General features: G+C 45.8%; 1 protein-coding gene across 1 annotated transcript in view; it reads right to left on the bottom strand.

The window, feature by feature from the left end:
* Positions 1-243: 243 nt before the first annotated feature.
* Positions 244-23,497, bottom strand: part of ALOX5AP (arachidonate 5-lipoxygenase activating protein) — a 30,637-nt gene continuing 7,383 nt past the window's right edge. Inside the window, exons 3-5 of the mRNA XM_004285497.4 lie at positions 9,461-9,531; positions 5,810-5,891; positions 244-693 (exon numbers count right to left, since the gene is read on the bottom strand). Coding sequence (XP_004285545.1) covers positions 531-693; positions 5,810-5,891; positions 9,461-9,531 — 316 coding nt within the window. The 3' untranslated portion in view covers positions 244-530. The remainder of the gene's footprint in view (positions 694-5,809; positions 5,892-9,460; positions 9,532-23,497) is intronic.

The following is a 23,497-nucleotide window of genomic DNA, read 5'->3' on the forward strand; positions in this document are numbered from 1 at the left end:
TTTTTTGCCACTTAAAAATTTTCAAATAATACATGAAAATATAAATAAGAGATTAACACTTACTCCAAATTTCTTCACCCAGAGATAATCACACTTGACCACTGGTGACCTTCCAGGTGTGTGTGTGTGTGTGTATGTGTGTGTGAAGACAGCGTATTTTTTTATCATCATCATTAAGGTCAAGGAAAACTACGCAGTTATTCAACTGTAGCAATTTACCCACGTAAAACTCAACCACCAGCCTCGCATATGTGTCTGCATTTTATTTTAGGAAAACATAAATCGGGTCACAACACATCTTCGGAAAGCAGGATAAGTAAGAAACACACAGACGGGATCTGAAGAGCAAATCTGGTGCCACCGTCATGTTCCAGGGCGGAGCTGACATGAAGATATTCTCTTCCAGGAAAAGTGAGGTTCGCTCAAGCTGCAAAGCCCAGAGGGTCAGCAGATTTACAGCATCGTTTAAAGGGTTGAGTTATGACGGCTTCTAGGGACTGATTAGCTGAGCACACCCACCCGGAATTCAGTTAGGGGATGAGGAGGAGGGGGGAGATGGTGGTGGCGATCGTCTTCATGTAGTTTTCAAAGTCACTTCCGAAAAGGAGGATGAGGAAATAGTTGAGTATCCCAGCCAGGGACATGAGGAACAGGAACAGGATGATGCGTTTCCCAAATATGTAGCCACGTGTGCTGGAAAAAAAAGGGAAGAGAAAACTGTAGAGGCAGCACAAATGATACCAATTTAACAAGAAATGTTATCACTTTGAGGTACATGGGGTTTAAATACAGCTCCTTTTACTCAAGAATGCTCCATTTACTTTATATGAAGGATGGAAGTGTCTTAGCTACTATTAGTCATTGAATCTATTTCAAAACCGAGCTAAGAGAGCCTCACACCCATCACCATTAGGGCTCTGCTCTCCGGCTTCTCAGTGCCATCGGCACACCAGCTCCTGGACGGCGTGAGGGTGGTGGCTTCTGCTGGTCAGCAGGGTTCTGACCAGGGACTAGGAACCCATGGGCTGCCTGAGACCCTCTCCAGGAGCGCCTGTAGGAGCTGTGCTGGCCAGCGTGTAGCATGCAGGACTTTCAGGGCCTTTATGTGAGAAGGATGGTTTCAATGAGCCAAGAAGCCTGGTGGCATCTAAGCGGTGCTTTGCATCCGAGGGCTCGATCTAGTCTCCTGAGCTGCCTGGGAATAACTCATGCTCGCACTAATGAGAGCCAACCCCCAGCACTGGAAGGCAGGCCCTTACAATTGAAGTGAATCAGGGGAGGGAGACGTTTCCTCGCCTTCTCTCAGAGGCTCAAAATCCTAAGCCGCTTGGACAGAGCATCAGCTGGGGTCAGGAGGCGTCTCCCCAGTGACATGTGACCACCTAGCTGTGCATAGGGGCTGCCCTGGCTTCCTCTCTCCCCTGCAGCATCCTCCTGTGACGGCTGTGGCTGGTCCATCTGTGCAGCACCGGCACATGTGGAAAGTCCAGCCAAGTGAGTCTCTAAGGCTGTTAGTAAAGACCCCGGCGAGGGGCCCCTTGGCAATCAGGAGTGCTCCCCGAGATCAGCCAGCTCAGCTAAACAGACGCCTTAATGCTGCTTGGCCCTTGTTTGCTACAATCAGAGAACAGAATGTGGCATCCACAGGCTCGACGTTAGAAATTTTATCGTTTTGAAAGGGACCCCAAAGGTTTATAATGCATCTCCTAATATTCCTGTGTCGAGCATTTGAAAATCATTCCACAGTTGAGCATGAACGTCCTCGCTGCCCACAGTGTCCCGTGCACCAGCAGCACAGACACCTGTTGGAAATGCAGAATCCCAGGTCCCTCCCCAGATCCACTGGGTCCGAACCTGTGCCACTGACGAGCTCCCTCTGTGACTCCCGGGCCCAGTAAAGTCTGGGAGGCACCGCCCGCTGCCAGCACCCTGCTCCTTTTTAGCCGGCTGTGTTCCCCTGTCTTTGGTTTCCTGTTCACGGTCCTGCTCAGGAAGGGACACATTCTAGCTCTTTGTTGGGGAAAAAAAAGTTTGGTCCCAAAAGAAAAGCGAGCTGAACTGTATCCCCCGCATTCACGTCATACCGCAGAATGACTATTTAGAAAGAGGGTCTTTAAAGAGAGGTAATTAAGGTCAAACGAGGTCACTGGGGTGGACCCTAACTCACCACAACTGGTGTTCTTATAAAAAGAGGTGAAGACACAGACATGCACAGAGGGAAAACCACTGAGGACAAAGGGAGAAGACGGCCGTCTGCAAGCCAAGGAGAGAGGCCTCAGAGGAAACCAACGCCCCTGACATCTTCGTCTTGGACTTCCAGCCTCCAGAACTGTGAGAAAACACGTATCTGTTGTTTAAGCCCCCCAGTCTGTGGCACTGTGTTACGGCGGTCCTCAAAGACAAATACAGAGAATTACCTGCTAATGCTGATAAGGAACTGAAAAGAAAGCAAACGAGTCTATTTTTCAGCCAGAGAACAGAGGCCTCAGAGAAATTAAATTGTTAAAAGTCAACTATTGTGACTCAGATTTCTCACACGAATGAGGCCACCATATGCTCATTACAGAAACAAGGAAAAGTGATTTGTGAAGCTATTTCAGAACCTGCTCAAGATAAATCTGTGGTGAAGGATGAAACGGGAGTACCTCCTGATGAAACAGTGGTGTTCTTGATTTGGGTAGGAAGTTTCTAAGGATTCAAGGCATAGCTCCCCTAAGGAGATGGGCCTATGGTGCTTTAACTCTTCCCAGACAAGAACTCAGCACGCTGTCACGTGCAGGGCTACGTGTGAACGGGGGGCCCCCCTGTCCAGCCCTTCATTCACTGCATTTTTAAGTCTCAAGCTTGGAGATGGGCTTTTGAAAACTGTGTCCATTATCATTTCTGTAAGCTCAATATTTGGGGTCTTGCACGGTGCCCCTGACTCTGGGAGATTCCCAGGTCTCTGCCATGCTTACTGTTATCACCTCACAACTGACACAGTACCTGCTCAGAGCAGGTGGTCAGTAAAGGTCCTGAATGATGCTGAGTGAACGAGGGGGGCGTAGGCAATGAGGAGAAGGTGGGCTTGGGTAACCCGAACTCACAGGCCTCGAGTCGCAGCCAATCTTTGCCCAACCAGCTCTGAGCTGAGAACTTCAAATTGCAAAGAGAAACTTAGTGGGAGCTCCAACAGGGAACAGGGCTCTGAGGGACAAGCAGACAGAGCAGCCTAGATGCCAGGCAGGTGGTAAAAGGCACATAGTCTTGTAACATCAGGCCAACTGCCATTGAGTTTGGGCCCAGATAGTAGCTCAGAATGAAAGAGGAAGAAACTAAAATTCACCCTACACTGCAGTGTCGTTAAGGATGCTACCTCATCAGGACAGGGAGAAAGGGGTCACCGTGTAAGGAGAAGGACTGAGAATAAGAGCCATAACTTCTAGGAGGAGTAAAGGAGACAGATGTAAAATTCTTGCAGGGCAGCCTGAAGCCGGAAGGCGAGGAGTGACTTACCCACCCACTGACCAAAAATGACACTGGAACTTCTGCAGGGGTCAGAGCCAAAAGATGATCTAGAGCCCAGGGGAGAAAGTTCTGGGGAAGGATCTCACTGAGCAGTAACCTCCATGCGCTGGTGAGGCCAAGAACTAAAGCAGGTCTGGAGGGCATTAAGGCATCTGCAGAGTCCAAGGGTGACACAGCCCAGGGACAGAAGGACGGGGGAAGGAGAGGAGTCTACAGCAGAAGAGGGATTAGCAAGTAGTTTCTAGAAGGCAGAATTAAAAATCCCCTTGACCTGGGGACTTCCCTGGCAGCCCAGCGGTTAAGACTCTGCGCTCCCAATGCAGGGGGCATGGGTTCGATCGCTGGTCGGGAAACTAAGATCCCGCATGCCCCACGGCACAGCAAAAAAAAAAAAAAAAATCCCCTTGACATGACCACAGAGGCCCTCAGGCTATATTTTGGTCTAAATTAGGGTCAGACACTTCATCTAGTGTGTCTCATTTCTGCTGACGACAACTGCCCAGAACACTGTGTTGAGAAAGTATTGTGAGGCCGTGCTAGGTCTCGCCGGGAAGGAGCATGACGATGACTAGTAACGCATGTGCAGGGGTGGTGAGAAGGGTCCAGCACTGGCACAGACAGTGGGCTAAGGGGCGATGGGATCTTCTTCCCACCACCTGATGGCGGATACCAGGGAGGGATTTAAGAGCACAGGCCTCATTTCAATGAGGTCCAGAGACATGTCCATTTTTAAGTCTATTGTCCTGTTGTGTATTCTTGTTCATTCCCTAGTAGTGACTACCTTTGAAATGAAAAGAGCCTGTGGGTAAGCGGACATATTTTGTCATGTCCCACAGAGTGTCTTGGAATTAAAGCAACTTTAAGGGAATTCCCTGGTGGTCCAGTGGTTAGGACTCCCTGCTTTCACTGCCATGGCCCCGGGTTCAATCCCTGGTTGGGGAACTAAGATCCCGCAAGCCACGCGGCGTGGCCAAAAAAATTTAAAAATTAAAGCAACTTTAGATCTCAGGCAAGTGGTGATGGATAAAGAGGAGACCAGTGACTGGGCTGAATTCCTGGGACTTTGGGGGAGGAAGACGGGGCTTCGGGGGAGCCAGCCGGGAGAGCAGAACCCCTCATTTCATTGATTGTTACTCTGCCCCCTTCGACTCTGGACAACAGGTAAACCTCTGGGGAAAGGCAGAATAGCGGTTTTCCAGGATAAAGAAGAATAAAGAATATCACTGAGGACAGCGTTGACAAGGATGTGCGAGGTAATGGAGTTGTGGTTTTAGAGGATAAACAAAAACGCCGCTAGAGAGGAATGAGGGGGAGGTGAGCTTGGAGGAGACTTGCTGGGGGTACCACCATTCCTCTCCGGCCGCAGCTGACCATCCAACCACCGGAAATCACTCAGCTTCGCAGGCCCCTGGGTTCCCCAGAAGCAGTGCTTTCACCTGGTGACCTTCTGGGATGGCACTGCCTTTGTCACCGCTGAAGGAGGCTCCCTGAACGGAGAGTCCCTTATCCACTAGAGGGGGCGCTATTGTGAGAGACAGAGAGAAGTGAAGCCAGACAAGGGAGAGACATGGAGCCGGAGGCTGGGGTCAGCGTGTGGGCGGAGCTCCTAGAGCATCTTCCCAGCCTTCAGAGCCCATCAGGAATTCTGATCGCTCAGGAACTGGTGGAAATTGTAACTCAAACATTTCTTCTTCAAGTATTATCATTTATTTTACTAAAATCCAGCCTTCCCAACCCAGGTCTAGGGAAAGTACAATTGCCGCTTTGGGCGACATCTGTAAGCAGCGCAGTGGTGACTCTATCCACTGGCTCCGTCTGATGCCTGCTAGTGCATCTTACTTTCTCAACATTCTTTCCGCTGGTCCCCGGATGATCTGTTACTCAAGGGAACTCATCACAAGGTGCAAGCTTTAGTTCTCGTTTCTCTAGGCAAACAATGAAATGTTTCACTCACTGGAGGCCTTGGGAAGCCAGACAGAGACCGTCATTCAAGCCCCAGACTCTGCAGGGTGGGAGTAGAGGGTGTGGGGTTGCAAAGAATGCGTTAAAGCATCCTTTGTGAGCCCAGCACCGTGTGGGGGAATTTTTAAATGGGAAAACTAGTCGAGGGCCCCAGCTGTATTTCAGAACCAGCAAAGCTCAAGGAGAAAAGGACGAGGGGTCCTAGTCGGCCTCCGCCCTCCCACCCTGAGTGGTCCCACAGGGCCTTAAATGGTAGACGGAATACTGTTGTGAATGACCACTCTTCCAGCTGGAAAAGTACGACTCCCTGCACGGTTCTTAAACAGTCCCAGTGGCCTACCTCTGCGTTCTCTCCCCCAGGTAGCCAACAAAGTACTTTTGCCTCACAACCAGGTACATCAGTCCAGCAAAAGCCGCAGGAACTAAGTGGAGAAAGGAAAACACCTTGCGTTAGCGTCGCTGACACCAAAGCATGCTAAGTTAACCCAGTATTAATACAGTCATTATGCAATCAATGCTGGTCACGAAACTGAGCAGAGGCCTCAGCTTCTGCCAGTCGGGGCCGATGTGAAGTTCAGCAAAGAGCCTGCAGCTGGAAGAAACCTGAGATCTTTAATAATAGTCATGTTGCGAAGTAAGTCAGAAACAGAAAAACAAATACCGCATGCTAACACGTGTATATGGAATCAAAAAAAAATGGTTCTGAAGAACCTAGGGGCAGGACAGGAATAAAGACGCAGATGTAGAGAATGGACGTGAGGACATGGGGAGGGGGAAGGGTAAGCTGGGACGAAGTGAGAGAGTAGCACTGACATATATACACTACCAAATGTAAAATACATAGCTAGTGGGAAGCAGCCACATAGCACCGGGAGATCAGCTCAGTGCTTTGTGACCACCTAGAGGGGTGGGATAGGGAGGCTGGGAGGGAGATGCAAGAGGGAGGGGACATGGGGATATATGTTTATGTATAGCTGATTCACTTTGTTATAAAGCAGAAACTAACACACCATTGTAAAGCAATTATACTCCAATAAAGATGTTAAAAAAAAAAACTCAACAGAAAAAATAAAACAAAACAATCTAGTTAGAAATTTAACAAAAGACATGAAAGGTATTTCAGCAAAGGGGATGTACAAATGGCAAAAAAAAAAAAAAGCACGTGAAGATTACTCTCATTAGACATTATAAGGAAGCACAAATTAAAACGATAATGAGACATCACTACACACCTATCAGAATGGCTAACAAAAAATAACGATGACACCAAACACCGATGAGGGTACATATTGCTGGTGGGAATGTGAAATGTTACAGTCTGGTAAAGACTTCAAGAATTTCCTACAAAACTAAACATGGAATTACCATATGGTACAGCAACTGTACACTTGGGCATTTATCTCAGAGAAATAAAAAATTATGTTCACATAAAAATAATAAGAATAATAGTCATGTTACCCTGTATTGGCATCACGGTGTAGTTTACAAAGTCTTTTCAAACCCTTCATCTAATTTGAATCCTTTTCACATGATTGATATCATCTTTTCTATTTCCAGATGTGGAAACATGGGCTCCATTGGCCAAGGGGCTTGTGTAAGACTGTCAGCTTGTAAGTGTGTGTGTGTGTGTGTGTGTGTTTGGGAGGAGAGCTGGACTTGAACCCAGAGCCCTGCTCTGAAGCTGGTTCTCTTCAAAGTACGCCCTTCACCTGTGGGCCTCCAGGAATTGCAACGTGCAACCTTTTCTGAACAACTGCTACAGTTCAGGAAAGATCTCTGGGGAAAGAAATGCCCTTTGCATTCCAGCCAAATAACCCCATGGAGTCCTGAACGCTTGGAGCTGAGAGTTAGGAAACCCAGCCCCACCAGGACTATTACGATCTGGAGCTAATGCTTAACTCATTCCACATCTGGACAAAGGGCTGATTACAGCTTTCCTACCTATCAGGAATTAATATGCAGGTGAAACAGAAGTGTGGGTATAAAAGCTCTGTGAAAACCCCCCAGCGTTATTCAAATACCAAATTAAGTGCATTAACCGAGCACTTTTTATGCGTCACGTACTGCCCGAGGCATACCGGGTACTCTGGTCTCCGATCCTCTCCTCTCTGAAGGTCACAAAATTGTCACAATTCACAATTTGCCTTGGACAAAGTCTTTCCTGGTTGGTCCCTTCCGGGTCGCTCTGCTCTAACTCACCGACCCATCTCTCTTTCACTGGGAGCTAAGGTGAATACAACCTAAAAGAAACCAGGGTGCAGAGTGGCTGAACTCCTTGCCCATATGCAGGGAACGGCGCCCACCTCTGGTGTGGACCTGGGCTGCTTGGAACACCAGGAGAGGTGTCGTGGATTCAAATCCAGGGTCTAAAATTCTCAGGTTTGAGCAAGTTCCCCTGGGGTTTGGGTTCCTGCTCTGTAAAGTGATGGGTTTGGGCTGGGGCTCCTTTCACCTAAAAAATTCTACAATCTACCATATTCATAGGAAGTGATGATTATTGAACAGGGGTGACTGACACTTCTGTCTCCCAGCAATGCCAACACTTGTTTTGGCAGAAAATGCATATTTCCAGCACCCTGAAACCCCTTCCAACTCCCTTTGTATTTAACTAACCAGAACAACTCCAGATTCACCTGTATCAAGTATCGTCTAAGACATAAAAGGAAGCATCTCTCCTACTCTAAGTGTAGTTTGACTTGACTTTTCAAGTGATGCCAGACATGTTTCTTATTTAACTGAGGACAGAAAGTGGGAAATAAAGAGTGAGCTTACTGACAGCCTTACAGCGCACATGATATTCCTGAAGTGGTTTCTGCTACCATCCCTCACCTCTCTTCTCTCTCACTGCACCTTATTCTTTTCCTTCATGGCATGTCTCACTCTTGGCAAAAATTTATCCATTCATTTATTTTCTATGGTCCATCTCGCCAACTGCTGCGTGCTTCACCACCATCTCTGTTTTATTTATCGCTGTGTATCCAGGGACAGGGCTTGGCACATAGTAGGTGTTCAATGTATATTTTTATGGAAATAAATAAAGTAAGAGGATACTTGTGAAAAATCCAGGATTTAGCCTGAAAGACCTGGGCTCCCACCCTGGCTCTGTTATTCACCAGCTGAGCAACCTTGAAAAAGTCACTTTATGTCCCTGAACCAAAGGGTCCTCAAAGGTAACAGGGGGAAATAATATCCACTTTACCTACTTTATAGAATGAGTGAAGGCAATAAGGATGAAATCATTTATCAGAGGACACTAGTGGCCTTTTGTCATGCACCGCTGGGCCACAGCATGGAAGCCGGCCAGGTCATGCCGAGCCTTCACCAGACACAGGGCCAGTCTCCAAGGGGGACCAAAAATACCACACAGGGACTTCCCTGGCGGTCCAGTGGAAGACTCTGTGCTTCCAATGAAGGGGGCGCGGGTTCGATCCCTGGTCTGGGAACTAGAGCCCACATGCCACGTGGCACGGCCAAAAAGAAAACAAAAAAAAAATCACCACTCAGGTTTCCATTTAATTTTAAATCAACTCTGGGTGTCAACGTGCTGAAGTCAAGACTGTGGGCTGCTAAGAACCGGGGAGGCTGGAGACCTGGACCGAAGAAGGACCACCATGCTGAAGCCGATTGGCAGGACAGCCAAGTGACAGCTGGCCCAGAATAGACCCCTCGGGCGCTCTCATTTAGAATGCCCTTGCATCTGAGCTAACACTGCTTAAGGATTCTGAGTCACATTTAGCCTTAAACCACCCTTGTCAGCGCAGCCACTCTCCACCAGCCACCAGGGGGGCAGCATTAGCGACGCATTACCGCAGGGCTCCGCGCGGGCGCCGCGCCCGCTGAAACACAGCCTCCGGGGGGTCTCGCCTCTCCAGGGCTTCATGGATTGGAGCTGGAGGGCAGGCAAAGCCTTTTCAGCAAAAAGCCTGCCCTCGAAGCTCCTGGTGATGCATCACGTTTCAGAAAGCGAACACGCAGGAGAAGCCTGGGTTACCTTGGCTGCAGAGAAGACCGGCGCTCCAGAGCGTGACGAGGAAGGTGGGGTACGCATCCACACAGTTCTGGCTGTAGGATAAACACACAAGGGGAAACGTCAGAAGACACGTTGCTGCAGCGCAGTCTGAAAATTACCTGAAACCCCGAATTAATCATCACTGTCGCGCACAGCACAAACCCCATTCATAATTCCACTGACCTTTACCTAATAAGACGTCAGGAACAGACAGCGGTGTGTGTAAAGCGGACACGGGTTCGGAAACCATCCACTCCCTTCCTCGGTGGAGCCGCTCGGAGACCCACTTTCTTGACGGATTCGCCTTGGCAGGATTCCTGTTCCCGGTTACGCCAAAGCGCTTCTTGGCATTGAAAAGTGAGCGCTGCGGACAGCAGGTTGCCGGAGCAATGGCCTTGTGCAGGGCTCAGTCCTCACGCCCGTGCTGGTGTCTTACACCCTTGGTCTCCTTTAAACTCAAGCAATCCTGTGAGCACACATGGTGACTGCATGCGTTTCCTGGGGCTGCTGGGACAACTAGCCACAAGCTCAGTGGCTTAAAACAAGACAAATTGATTATCTGGAGGTCAGAAGTCTGAAATCGGTCTCGTTGGGCCAAAATGAAGGTGTCCACATGGCTGCATTCCTTCTGGAGATGCATCGCTTCTGTCTCCTTGCTTTTCCCAGCTTCTAGAGATCGCCTGCATTCCTTGGCTTGTGGACCCTTCCAACCTCAAAACCAGCAATGTCTGATCATGTCTTCTTTGCGACACCAACTCTTCTGCCTCCTTCTTCCACATTTGAAGGATCCTTCAAATGGGTCCCACCCAGATAATCCAGAATCATCTCTTAAATTGAACTTAAATTCAGCTGGTTAGCAACCTTGATTCCTCCTTGCCACGTAACATAACCCATTCACATGTTCCCGAGATTAGGATGTGAACACCTTTGGGGGTCGTTATTCGACCTACCACAATTAGTCTCATGTTTCAGATGAGAAACTGAATCTTGGAGAAGTTGAATAACTTGCGCAGGGTCACCCAGCTACAGAGTAGCAAAGCCAGGATTCACAGCCTGGTCAGTACGACTCTAAAACCAGGTGTGTTACCTCTTCGACTCTACAGGCACACCTCAGAAGTAGCGCGGCTTCAGTTCCGCACCACCACGATGAAGCAAATACCAGATAAAGCAACTCACAGGAATGTTTTTGTTTCCCAGTACACATAAAAGTGATGTTTATGCTATACTGTAGTCCACTGTATGTGCAATAGCATTATGTCTAAAAAACAAGGTACATACCTTAATTTAAAAATATGTTATTGCTAAAAAATGCTAACCATCATCCGACAATGCAGGGCTGCTGCAAACCTTCAATTTGTAAAACAAACAAAAACAAAAAACCCCACAGTGTCTGTGAAGCACAATAAAAAGAGGGATGCCTGCATTAAAGCAAACAGCAAGTGTTCTCAAGTTTACAGCCTAGATCAGAACAATCAACATGTACATCCATGGAAACACAACACAAGAAGACCCAAAAGAGGAGAGCAATGCAATAGAGCAGGAAGGATTTCGTCCCCCACCTGACATTAACCTGCTGTTTGTCACTGGCAAAGCAATCTCTCTGGACTTAGTTTCCTTACCAGTTAAACTAAGAGACTAATACAGAGTAACGCTGAGATCCACTTAAGCTCTAAGAGTCCATGGTCTAATGTACTGGTTCTCAAGGTGTGGCCCCTGGATCAGGGGTCACATCAGAATCACCATGGAACTTGTTGAAAATGCAAATGTTAATGCCTTCCTTGGACCTAAGGAATTAAAAACGCTGAGGGCGGGCCCAGCAAGAGTTTTAACAGCCCCCCAGGTGATTCTGATACGTACTCAAGTTTGAGAACCACTGGTCTAAGGTAATTCGAACTGTATAGGTAAAAGCAAAGATGCAATTTTCAAATTACATTTGGACTTTTATCCAAGTTCCTTCCTTGGATTCTTCATCTGGATCCTTCCAGATCTGGTTCTCGTAAAGTTCCTCCTAAAAATCAGCCTTGAAGCCTCGTTCAAACCAACAGGATCTCACGATTCAGCTGGTACCACTGAGAACCCTGGAATGACCAGCCTTTGGTCTGTCCCCTGCAGAGAACCCAGAGGTTGGGTCACGGGGGCCTTCAGATCTTTCTGATGGTCAAAAAATCCTTTACTGGAGAAGTCAACAAATGGAAAAGGTAAGAAACCAATGTACCCTGTCCTGGATAGACACAGATAGAGAGCCAGAAGAGCCCTGATGACACTGCTGGGGGCTCTGGATACCCAGGATTTCCATTGATCTATGGACACAGTAAGAACTCCAAAGGGCGGGAGTCCCTTACAAATCTGCCATTTGCGGTGAAGCACTTAGTGAGTAAACAAGCCCCAAAGTGATAACTGTAGCAGCCGCTAAGCAACTGCATCACATCTATTCTTACACCTCATTAGAGACACAAAACTGCAGCCTCAGGACTGAGAGAAGATCCATCTCCCAGTTCCAGAAAACTAGAGAGAACATTCCCTTTTATTTAGTTGAATAATGTTCCATGTCTGATGGGATCTAATACCTGACGCTCCAACAGTTTGAAAATCTATTAATATCAAAGCTCTCCCCTGCTTCCTCTCATTCTCATGCTTCTGTTTTGTTTGTTTTGAAGTTGTGATTTTGTCTGGGTGATGCAAAATTTTAAAAAATTCTTCATTGTCCAAGGGATGTGCTCACAGAGAGAAGTGTCTAGTGATGTGGCATTAGATCAGCCATTCAATCATTCCTGCCTCTTATATCAAGTCACCATGGGCCCTGGTACAACACAGTCTGCCTGGAATTGAACGAAATTCTCCCAACTCTAAGAAAATGGGCTCTTCTCTGGATTTCCAGAATACGCCCAGAAACCTAACCCCCACTCTGGCTCAAGCCTGTCCCTCCTCCCATGTAGGACCTCTGACACACCTTCCATCCACAGCTGCGTGCACACACGCCCCTCCTCGCCAGAGGGCTGCTGCTGCGCTGAGCTCAAGCAGCTTGTGTCCTTTGGTCAGTGACACAGCTGCCTTTAGAGACCTTAGAGGTCACTCGTGTGGTCCCTAAATTCACAAAGCCTGGGTCCCACCCGGGGCTGCCACTTTTTTTTTTTTTTCAGTATTAAAATGTTTAATTTAAAAAAAAAAAATGTTTAATTTTATATTGTCTTTACCACCTTTAATCTTCTTTTTTTAACATCTTTATTAGAGTATAATTGCTTTATAATGGTGTGTTAGTTTCTGCTTTATAACAAAGTGAATCAGCTATACATGTACATATATCCCCATATCTCCTCCCTCTTGCGTCTCCCTCCCACCCTCCCTATCCCACCCCCTAGGTGGTCACAAAGCACCAAGCTGATCTCCCTGTGCTATGCGGGTGCTTCCCACTAGCTATCTATTTTACATTTGGTAGTGTATATATGTCCATGCCACTCTCTCACTTCGTCCCAGCTTACCCTTCCCCCTCCCCATGTCCTCAAGTCCATTCTCTATGTCTGCATCTTTATTCCTGTCCTGCCCCTAGGTTCTTCATAACCATTTTTCTTTTTTTAGATTCCATATATATGTGTTAGCATACAGTATTTGTTTTTCTCTTTCTGACTTACTTCACTCTGTATGACAGACTCTAGGTCCATCCACCTCACTACAAATAACTCAATTTCGTTTCGTTTTATGGCTGAGTAATATTCCACTGTTATATGTGCCACATCTTCTTTATCCATTCATCTGTCGATGGACACTTAGGTTGCTTCCACGTCCTGGCTATTGTAAATAGAGCTGCAATGAACACTGTGGTACATGACTCTTTTTGAATTATGGTTTTCTCAGGGTATATGCCCAGCAGTGGGATGCCTGTGTCGTATTGTAGTTCTATTTTTAGTACTTTAAGGAACCTCCATACTGTTCTCCATAGTGGCTGTATCAATTTACGTTCCCACCAACAATGCAAGAGTGTTCCCTTTTCTCCACACCCTCTCCAGCATTTATTGTTTGTAGATTTTTTGATGATGGCCATTCTGACTGGTGTGAGGTGATGCCTCATTGTAGTTTTGATTTGCATTTCTCTAATGATTAGCGACGCTGAGCATCCTTTCATGTGTTTGTTGGCAGTCTGTATATCTTCTTTGGAGAAATGTCTATTTAGGTCTTCTGCTCATTTTTGGATTGGGTTGTTTGTTTTTTTGATATTCAGCTGCATGGGCTGCTTGTAAATTTTGGAGATTAATCCTTTGTCAGTTGCTTCAAAATATAGGCAAATATTTTCTCCCATTCTGAGGGCTGTCTTTTCATCTTGTTTATGTTTTCCTTTGCTGTGCAAAAGCTTTTAAGTTTCATTAGGTCCCATTTGTTTATTTTAGTTTTTATTTCCACTTCTCTAGGAGCTGGGTCAAAAAGGATCTTGCTGTGATTTATGTCAGAGTGTTCTGCTTATGTTTTCCCCTTAGAGTTTTATAGTGTCTGGCCTTACATTTAGGTCTTTAATCCATTTTGAGTTTATTTTTGTGTATGGTGTTAGGGAGTGTTCTAATTTCATTCTTTTACGTGTAGCTGTCCAGTTTTCCCAGCACCACTTATTGAAGAGGCTGTCTTTTCTCCATTGTATGTTCTTGCCTCCTTTATCAAAAATAAGGTTACCATATGTGCGTGGGTTTATCTCTGGGCTTTCTATCCTGTCCCATTGATCTATATTTCTGTTTTTGTGCCAGTACCATACTATCTTAATTATTGTACCTTTGTAGTATAGTCTGAAGTCTGGGAGCCTGATTCTACCAGCTCCATTTTTCTTTCTCAAGATTGCTTTGGCTATTCATGGTCTTTTGTGTTTCCATACAAATTGTGAAATTTTTTGTTCTAGTTCTGTGAAAAATGCCATTGGTAGTTTGATAGGGATTGCATTGAATCTGTAGACTGCTTTTGGTAGTATAGTCATTTTCACAATGTTGATTCTTCCAATCCAAGAACATGTATATCTCTCCATCTGTTTGTATTGTCTTTAATTTCTTTCATCAGTATCTTATAGTTTTCTGCATACAGGTCTTTTGTCTCCTTAGATAGGTTTATTCCTAGGTATTTTATTCTTTTTGTTGCAATGGTAAATGGGAGCATTTCCTTAATTTCTTGTTCAGATTTTTCATCATTAGTGTATAAGAATGCAAGAGATTTCTGTGCATTAATTTTGTATCCTGCTACTTTACCAAATTCATCGATTAGCTCTAGTAGTTTTCTGGTAGCATCTTTAGGATTCTCTATGTATAGTATCATGTCATCTGCAAACAGTGACAGTTTGCTTCTTTGCTGATTTGGATTCCTTTTATTTCTTTTTCTTCTCTCATTGCTGTGGCTAAAACTTCCAAAACTATGTCGAATAATACTGCTGAGAGTGGGCAACCTTGTCTTGTTCCTGATCTTAGTGGAAATGGTTTCAGTTTTTTACCACTGAGAATGATGTTGGCTGTGGGTTTGTCATATATGGCCTTTATTATGTTGAGATAAGTTCCCTCTATGCCTACTTTCTGGAGGGTTTTTATCATAAACGGGTGTTGAATTTTGTAAAAACCTTTTTCTGCATCTATTGAGATGATCATATGGTTTTTCTCCGTCAATTTGCTAATATGGTTTATCACATTGATTTGCGTATATTGAAGAATCCTTTCATTCCTGGGATAAACCCCACTTGATCATGGTGTATGATCCTTCTAATGTGCTGTTGGATTCTGTTTGCCAGTACTTTGTTGAGGATTTTTGCATCTATGTTCATCAGTGATACTGGCCTGTAGTCTTCTTTCTTTGTGACATCTTTGTCTGGTTGTATCAGGGGGTGATGGTGGCTTTGTAGAATGAATTTGGGAGTGTTCCTCCCTTTGCTATATTTTGGAAGAGTTTGAGAAGGATAGGTGTTAGCTCTTCTCTAAATGTTTGATAGAATTCACCTGCGAAGCCATCTGGTCCTGGGCTTTTGTTTGTTGGAAGATTTTTAATCACAGTCTCAATTTCAGTGTTTGTGATTGGTCTGTTTATATTTTCTACTTCTTCCTGGTTCAGTCTCAGAAGGTTGTGCTTTTGTAAGAATCTGTCCATTTCTTCCAGGTTGTCCATTTTATTGGCCTATACTTGCTTGTAGTAATCTCTCATTATCCTTTGTGTTTCTGTGGTGTCAGTCGTTACTTTGTCTTTTTCATTTCTAATTCGATTGATTTGAGCCTTCTTTTTTTTCTTGATGAGTCTAGCTAATGTTTTATCAATTTTTTTAATCTTCTCAAAGAAACAGCTTTTAGTTTTATTGATCTTTGCCACTGTTTCCTTCATTTCTTTTTCATTTATTTCTGATCTGATTTTTTATGATTTCTTTCCTTCTGCTAACTTTGGAGGTTTTTTGTTCTTTCTCTAATTGCTTTAGGCATAAGGTTAGGCTGTTTATTTGAAACGTTTCTTGTTTCCTGAGGTAGGATTGCTATAAACTTCCCTCTTAGAACTGCTTTTGCTGCATCCCATAGGTTTTGGGTCGTTGTGTTTTCATTGTCATTTGTTTCTAGGTATTTTTTGATTTCCCCTTTGATTTCTTCAGTGATCCCTTGGTTATTAAGTAGTGTATTGTTTAGCCTCCATGTGTTTGCATTTTTTACAGATTGTTTTCCTGTAATTGATATCTAGTCTCATAGCATGTGGTCGGAAAAGATACTTGATACAATTTCAATTTTCTTAAATTTACCAAGACTTGATTTGTGACCCAAGATATGATCTATCCTGGAGAATGTCCCTTGAGCACTTGAGAAGAAAGTGTATTCTGTTGTTTTTGCATGGAATGTCCTATAAATATCAATTAAGTCCATCTGGTTTAATGTGTCATTTAAAGCTTGTGTTTCCTTGTTTATTTTCATTTTGGATGATCTGTCCATTGGTGAAAGTGGGGTATTAAATTCCCCTACTATGATTGTGTTACTGTCGATTTCCCCTTTTATGGCTGTTAGCATTTGCCTTATGTATTGAGGTGCTCCTATGTTGGCTGCATAACTATTTAGAATTGTTATATCATCTTCTTGGATTGATCCCTTGTTCATTATGTAGTGTCTTTCTTTGTCTCTTGTAATAGTCTTTATTCTAAAGTCTATTTTGTCTGATCTGAGAATTGTTACTCCAGCTTTCTTTTGACTTCCATTTGCATGGAATATCTTTTTCCATCCCCTCACTTTCAGTCTGTATGTGTCTCTAGGTCTGAAGTGGATCTCTGGTAGACAGCATATGTACAGGTCTTGTTTTTGTATCCATTCAGCCAGTCTATGTCTTTTAGTTGGAGCATTTAATCCATTTACATTTAAGGTAATTATCAATATGTATGATCCTATTACCATTTTCTTAATTGTTTTGGGTTTGTTATTGTACATCTTTTCCTTCTCTTGTGTTTCCTGCGTAGAGAAGTTCCTTTAGCATTTGTTGTAAAGCTGGTTTGGTGGTGCTGAATTCTCTTAGCTTTTGCTTGTCTGTAAAGTTTTAATTTCTCCATCGAATCTGAATGAGATCCTTGCTGGGTAGAGTAATCTTGGATGTAGGTTTTTCCCTTTCATCACTTTAAATATGTCCTGCCACTCCCTTCTCACTTGCAGAGTTTCTGCTGAAAGATCAGCTGTTAACCTTATAGGGATTCCCTTGTATGTTATTTGTTGCTTTTTCCTTGCTGCTTTTAATATATTTTCTTTTATTTAATTTTTGATGGGTTGACTAATATGTGTCTTGGTGTGTTTCTCCTTGGATTTATCCTGTTTGGGACTCTCTGCGCTTCCTGGACTTGACTATTTCCTTTCCCATATTAGGGAAGTTTTCAGCTATAATCTCTTCAAATATTTTCTCAGTCCCTTTCTTTTTCTATTCTTCTTCTGGGAGCCCTATAATTTGAATGTTGGTGTGTTTAATGTTGTCCCAGAGGTCTCTGAGACTGTCCTCAATTCTTTTCATTCTTTTTTCTTTATTCTGCTCTGTGATAGTTATTTCCACGATTTTATCTTCCAGCTCACTTATCTGTTCTTCTGCCTCAATGATTCTGCTATTGATTCCTTCTAGAGAATTTCAAATTTCATTTATTGTGTTGTTCATCATTGTTTGTTTGCTCTTTAGTTCTTCTTGGTCCTTGTTAAACGTTTCTTGTATTTTCTCCATTCTATTTCCAAGATTTTGGATCATCTTTACTATCATTACTCTGAATTCTTTTTCAGGTAGACTGCCTATTTCCTCTTCATTTGTTTGGTCTGGTGGGTTTTTTCCTTGCTCCTTCATCTGTGTGTTTCTCTGTCTTCTCATTTTGCTTAACTTACTGTGTTTAGGGTCTTCTCTTCGCAGTCTGCAGGTTTGTAGTTCCTGTTGTTTTTGGTGTCTGTCCCCAGTGGCTAAGGTTGGTTCAGTGGGTTGTGTAGGCTTCCTGGTGGAGGGGACTGGTGACTGTGTTCTGGTGGATGAGGCTGGATCTCGTCTTTCTGGTGGGCAGGGCTGCATCCGGTGGTGTGTTTTGGGGTGCCTGTGACCTTATTATGATTTTAGGCAGCCTCTCTGCTAATGGGTGGGGTTGTGTTTCTGTGTTGCTAGTTGTTTGGCATAGGGTGTCCAGCCCTGTAGCTTGCTGGTCATTAAGTGGAGCTGGGTCTTAGCCTTGAGATGTTGATCTCTGGGAGAGCTTTCACCGTTTGATATTACATGGAGCTGGGAGGTCTCTGGTGGACCAATGTCCTGAACTCGTCTCTCCCACCTCAGAGGCACAGGCCTGACACCCAGCCAGAGCACCAAGACCGTCAGCCACACAGCTCAGAAGAAAAGGAAGAAAGAAAGAAAGAAAAAAATAAATAAAATAAATAAAGTTATTAAAATAAAAAACAAGAAATTATTATTTAAAAAAATTTTAAATTATAAAGTAATAAAAAATGAAAAAAAAAAGAAAGAAGAGAGCAATCAAACCAAAAAAAAAATCCACCAATGATAGCAAGTGCTAAATCTATACCAAAAAAACCCATAAAAAACGGACAGACAGAACCCTAGGACATATGGTAAAAGCAAAGCTATACAGATAAAACCACACAAAGAAGCATATACACACACATTTACAAAAAGAGAAAAAGGAAAAAAATATATATATATTGTTGCTCCCAAAGTCATCTCCTCAATTTGGGATGATTAGTTGTCTATTCAGGTATTCCACCGATGCAGGGACATCAAGTTGATTGTGGAGATTTAATCCGCTGCTCCTGAGGCTGCTGGGAGAGATTTCCCTTTCTCTTCTTTGTTCTCACAGCTCCTGGGGTTCAGCTTTGGATTTGGCCCCGCCTCTGTGTGTAGGTCGCTGAGGGCGTCTGTTCTTCACTCAGACAGGACGGGGTTAAAGGAGCAGCTGATTCGGGGGCTCTGGCTCACTCAGGCCGGGGGGGAGGGAGGGAGGGGTATGGATGCCGGGCGAGCCTGCGGCGGCAGAGGCCAGCGTGACATTGCACCAGCCTGAGGTGTGCCATGTGTTCTCCCGGGGAAGTTGTCCCTGGATCCCGGGACCCCGGCAGTGGCGGGCTGCACAGGTTCCCCGGAAGGGGGGTGTGGAGAGTGACCTGTGTTCGCACACAGGCTTCTTGGTGGCGGCAGCAGCAGCCTTTGCGTCTCATGCCCATCTCTGGGGTCCATGCTGATAGCCGCGGCTCATGCCCGTCTCTAGAGCTCGTTTAAGCGGCGCTCTGAATCCCCTCTCCTCGCGCATCCCAAAACAGTGGCCCCTTCCCTCTTAGGCAGGTCCAGACTTTTTCCCGGACTCCCTCCCAGCTAGCCGTGGCGCACTAGCCCCCTTCAGGCTGTGTTCACGCCACCAACTCCCGTCCTCTCCCTGCGATCCGACCAAAGCCCGAGCCTCAGCTCCCAGCCCCGCCCGCCCCGGCGGGTGAGCAGACAAGCCTCTCGGGCTGGTGAGTGCCGGTCGGCACCGATCCTCTGTGCGGGAATCTCTCCGCTTTGCCCCCCGCACCCCTGTTGCTGTGCTCTCCTCCGCGGCTCGGAAGCTTCCCGCCTCCACCACCCACAGTCTCTGCCCGCGAAGGGGCTCCTAGTGTGTGGAAACCTTTCCTCCTTCACAGCTCCCTCCCACTGGTGCGGTCCCGTCCCTATTCTTTTGTCTCTGTTTTTTCTTTTTTCTTTTGCCCTACCCAGGTATGTGGGGAGTTTCTTGCCTTTTGGGAGGTTTGAGGTCTTCTGCCAGCATTCAGTAGGTGTTCTGTAGGAGCTGTTCCACGTGTAGACGTATTTCTGATGTCTTTGTGGGGAGGAAGGTGATGTCCACGTCTTACGCTTCCACCATCTTGAAGGTCTCCCGGCTGCCACTTTTTGACTGTGCGATTGTGGGTGCATTTCCTAGCCTCACTGAGTTTCAGTCTCCTCATCAATTGAAGGTGAATGGAGACATGAGTATTTATGGATACCTCCTTGGCTGTTGTGAGAATAAAATGAGAGAAAGCAGCGCCAGGCTCATAGTAAGCATTCAATAAATGGTGGCTATTATTCCTCCAACCTCTTCCTTCTTATAACCCCCAATGGAAATGTCTTTCCTACTGACAAATTATTGTGATTCCAAATATTCTTTTGTGCCATTTTTCTGCAGGACAAAACTGACAAACCCACTTTGTCTGTCATTTCTTGAGGTCTAACTATGAGCTACTCAGCAGATCTCTCAACAATTCACTGTGCTGTGTTCAATTGGATGCACCGCACTGCCAGTGTTTTTATGGAGAAAAGGATTCATTGCAATTTTCCCTTTCATTTTTCTCCACCTTTAGGAATGAGATATAGAAGCACTTAATGTTTTGCTAGTTAATTTGGGTTTATTTAAAATAAGTAAATATGGGAGGGATAAATTAGGAGTTTGGGATTAAAATATACACACTACTATATATAAAATAGATAACCAACAAGGACCTACTGTATAGCACAGGGAACTCTACTCAATATCTTGCAATAACCTATAATGGAAAAGAATCTAAATAAGAATATATGTGTGTGTGTGTATATATACATATATATATATAACTGAATCACTTTGCTCTACACCTGAAACTAACACAACATTGTAAATCAACTGTATTGCAATAGAACTTTAAATAAATAGATATGTAAATAAGTAAATATCAATAATAACAGTAATAGTATCAATACTAAGGAATAGAACCAACGTAGATGTACCACCTTCAAACCATTCACAAGTCCCTGCTACTTGGAAGTGGGTCCAGAGTGGATTCTGAGAAGTGGGGGGGGAGAAGGGACCTCAGGGTGTCATTTAGCAAAATGCATCTTGTGAAACACTAAACCTTTGATATGCTCTAGAAAAAAAAAAAGGAGGGGTGTCTGTAGTTAAATAAGACCTTCCCTTCTTGTAGAAACAAGAATCACAGTGTCTTAGTACTTTAAAGTTTCTCAAAAGTCTTGCTGTACAGAACTTGTTCTTTTCTTTAACACCTGTTAACAGCCCATGAACTTGTAATCTACGGGTCACATTTTGGAAAATGACACATCTGCAGAGACCCATCTTCTCTCCACAACCTGTGCTCACCCACACTCATGGAGAAGAATCTTAGGTCAGTTAACTGAGACTTTTCTCCAAAAATCAAACTTTGACGGCTCTGGCTGCGCTCATCAACTGGGAACAGGGCTTTGACCTATGCTTTAGACACATGAAGAGAGAGTCAAGGTCGAGATCCTTTTAACTCTCAAACCCCGACTCAGCTCTGCCCTCGACGGAGATGGGTGGTAGAGCAGCCCATTAACCGAGGCTGAGTCTGAGCTGAAGGCCTCACCTGGCTGGGACGTCTGTTTACCAACAGCCCCCAAATCTTGAACTCTCTGTATCACTCAACAGTCATACTTTATGCTGAAAAACATGCATCAGCCATTTTAATCCACCAGCATCATTTATTCTTTCTGCTATTTTTCCATTTATGCAGTCTCTAAACATTTATGATCCCACACCCCAACAACCAAGAGTTTTGATCCTGCAACCCTATGACGGGTGTATTTATGTACAAATTATATACACATCCTACTCTCAATCTGTATATTAAAACTGAGTAAAGTTCAATTTCCTAGTTTTTAGATAGCAACATAAGATACATGTTCTTTTCTTCTCAAACCCCTACAGCTCTTCTTGTACCCTTCTTTGGTGCTTTTGGACGCCCCTGGAGAAGCTATCACTGGGGATGACTTTCTACCGGGCTAACAGGTAAGGCCCTTCCTGGTAGCTTCCTGGCTGGGGCACACAGACTGGGGGCTCCTGGCGTCGCCAGCAGGCGGCAGCCTCTGTGTTGATCTTCAGCACCTTCCATAACCCACCTCAGGCACACACAGGGCGCTGCCAGCTGGGTCAGGGAGGAAGCAGTCTTTGTAACAGAACCACAGTGGCGTCTGGGCAACCTTTTAATTACAGAAAATTCCCCTCCGCTCCCCCCTCCCCCCCCCCAAAGCTCCGACCTCTCCACAGCTCTCTCCCCTCCCCTCCCTCTTCTGGCCCTCTCTCGGGGGTGGGTAAGTGGGAAAGTCACGTGGGTTTGGGAGCTGGGCGGCAGCACCCATGTGGTGGGGACCCCCAGGCGGCACCAATCACCCACCACTCTCCTCTAGCGCCTTCGGACGTCAGGGACGCCATCTGGAGGCTGGCAGCGGGGGCCAGGCGTCAGCGAGGCATCTTCTGAGACGCAGAGCTAGTTCACTCCTGGGGGAAATGGCAGGCACCAGGCGGCCTGGCCTGCCCCTGTTCTTCATTTTCGGCAGGATGGAAACTTAGCTTCTCACCCGGTACCGAGAAATTCCGCTGCATGCAGCCCTGCGCCCCTTCTCCAGACGAGCCCAGCTGTGCCCCTAAGAACACGGGGCAGCCGGTGAGAATGTAGTGATCTGGGCGGGAAGAAGCTTCTCTTTCCGAACAGGTAGAATGGTATTCACGTTCTTTTGGATTCCACGTGGGGGGAGGTTCTGGCGTTACCCCTGACGGAGGACACTGTCCTTGCCCCTCTTGCACTCTTGCACGTGGGTGTGTCTGAGGGGACCTCTCCCATCTCCCTTGCAAACAGCACAGAGGGGCTGACGGCACCGCACACACTCTCCTCCACGTCCTGTAAATGTGAACATCTAATATGGCTTAAATCACATCCTTACGCTTCTTCGATGCATTCTAAGAACTAACACACCGAAGGTCCGAATCTTAAGATGGAAATCTCCCTGTAAGTAGTTCAGGAAGGGATTTCCTCGGAATCAGACTGCGCTGGAGTGCTGGGTCTGAGGGGCTGGGGCCGACGGGAGACAGAGGGGCCTCGAGGGGCTGCATGTGCTTGTGCTATTCCTGCCGTTGCTTGTGCGGCCACGACTCCCACTTTGGAAGGATCTCTGGAGACATCCAAGTCGCCTCCAAGCCGAGACTGAAGGCCAGCTCAGAGCTGCAGCCTCCCTTTCTCACAGGCCAATCACAGGCTCAGAGAAGCAGGTGACAGGCCGCTGGCTGAACCCTCTGTCTGAATGCGCTCAGCAGGGAGGGAAATGAATGTTGGATTTGCATCCCACGTAGCACCCGCCTCCTTCACCGAGTTCTTCAGGTGTTTTCAAACAGCCTTTTCATTCGGAAGGCAAGCAGCAGAGGTGGGGAAGCCATTGCATAATTCCCCCGTTCTTTCCGTTCTGGTTGCACCAGGAGACCTGGCTTAGGAAACGCACTAGAGTCCCCTCCAGACCCCATCGAGGGGACCAGAGGGGCTGCAGGCAGCTGCCAGCTGGTCCTACCTGCTGCTTCCGAAGCTGGCTGGTGAGTGATGGCTGGTTTTCCCGGCAGCCCCTCTGGACTAATGCCCCAGAAAATCGGTCAACTCCACGACTGAATGACTGGCTGAGAGGTCCCCGAACAGGCGGAGCTCCATCCCGCCACGCCACAGCCCCGCTTCCTCTCTTTACACACCAGCACTTGCTAAGATGATGAAAAGTGCCCCCAAAGTCTCCCAGGTG

The sequence above is a fragment of the Orcinus orca genome, chromosome 18 (genome assembly GCF_937001465.1).
Source record: "Orcinus orca chromosome 18, mOrcOrc1.1, whole genome shotgun sequence".
In the NCBI taxonomy this organism is placed as follows: Eukaryota; Metazoa; Chordata; class Mammalia; order Artiodactyla; family Delphinidae; genus Orcinus; species Orcinus orca.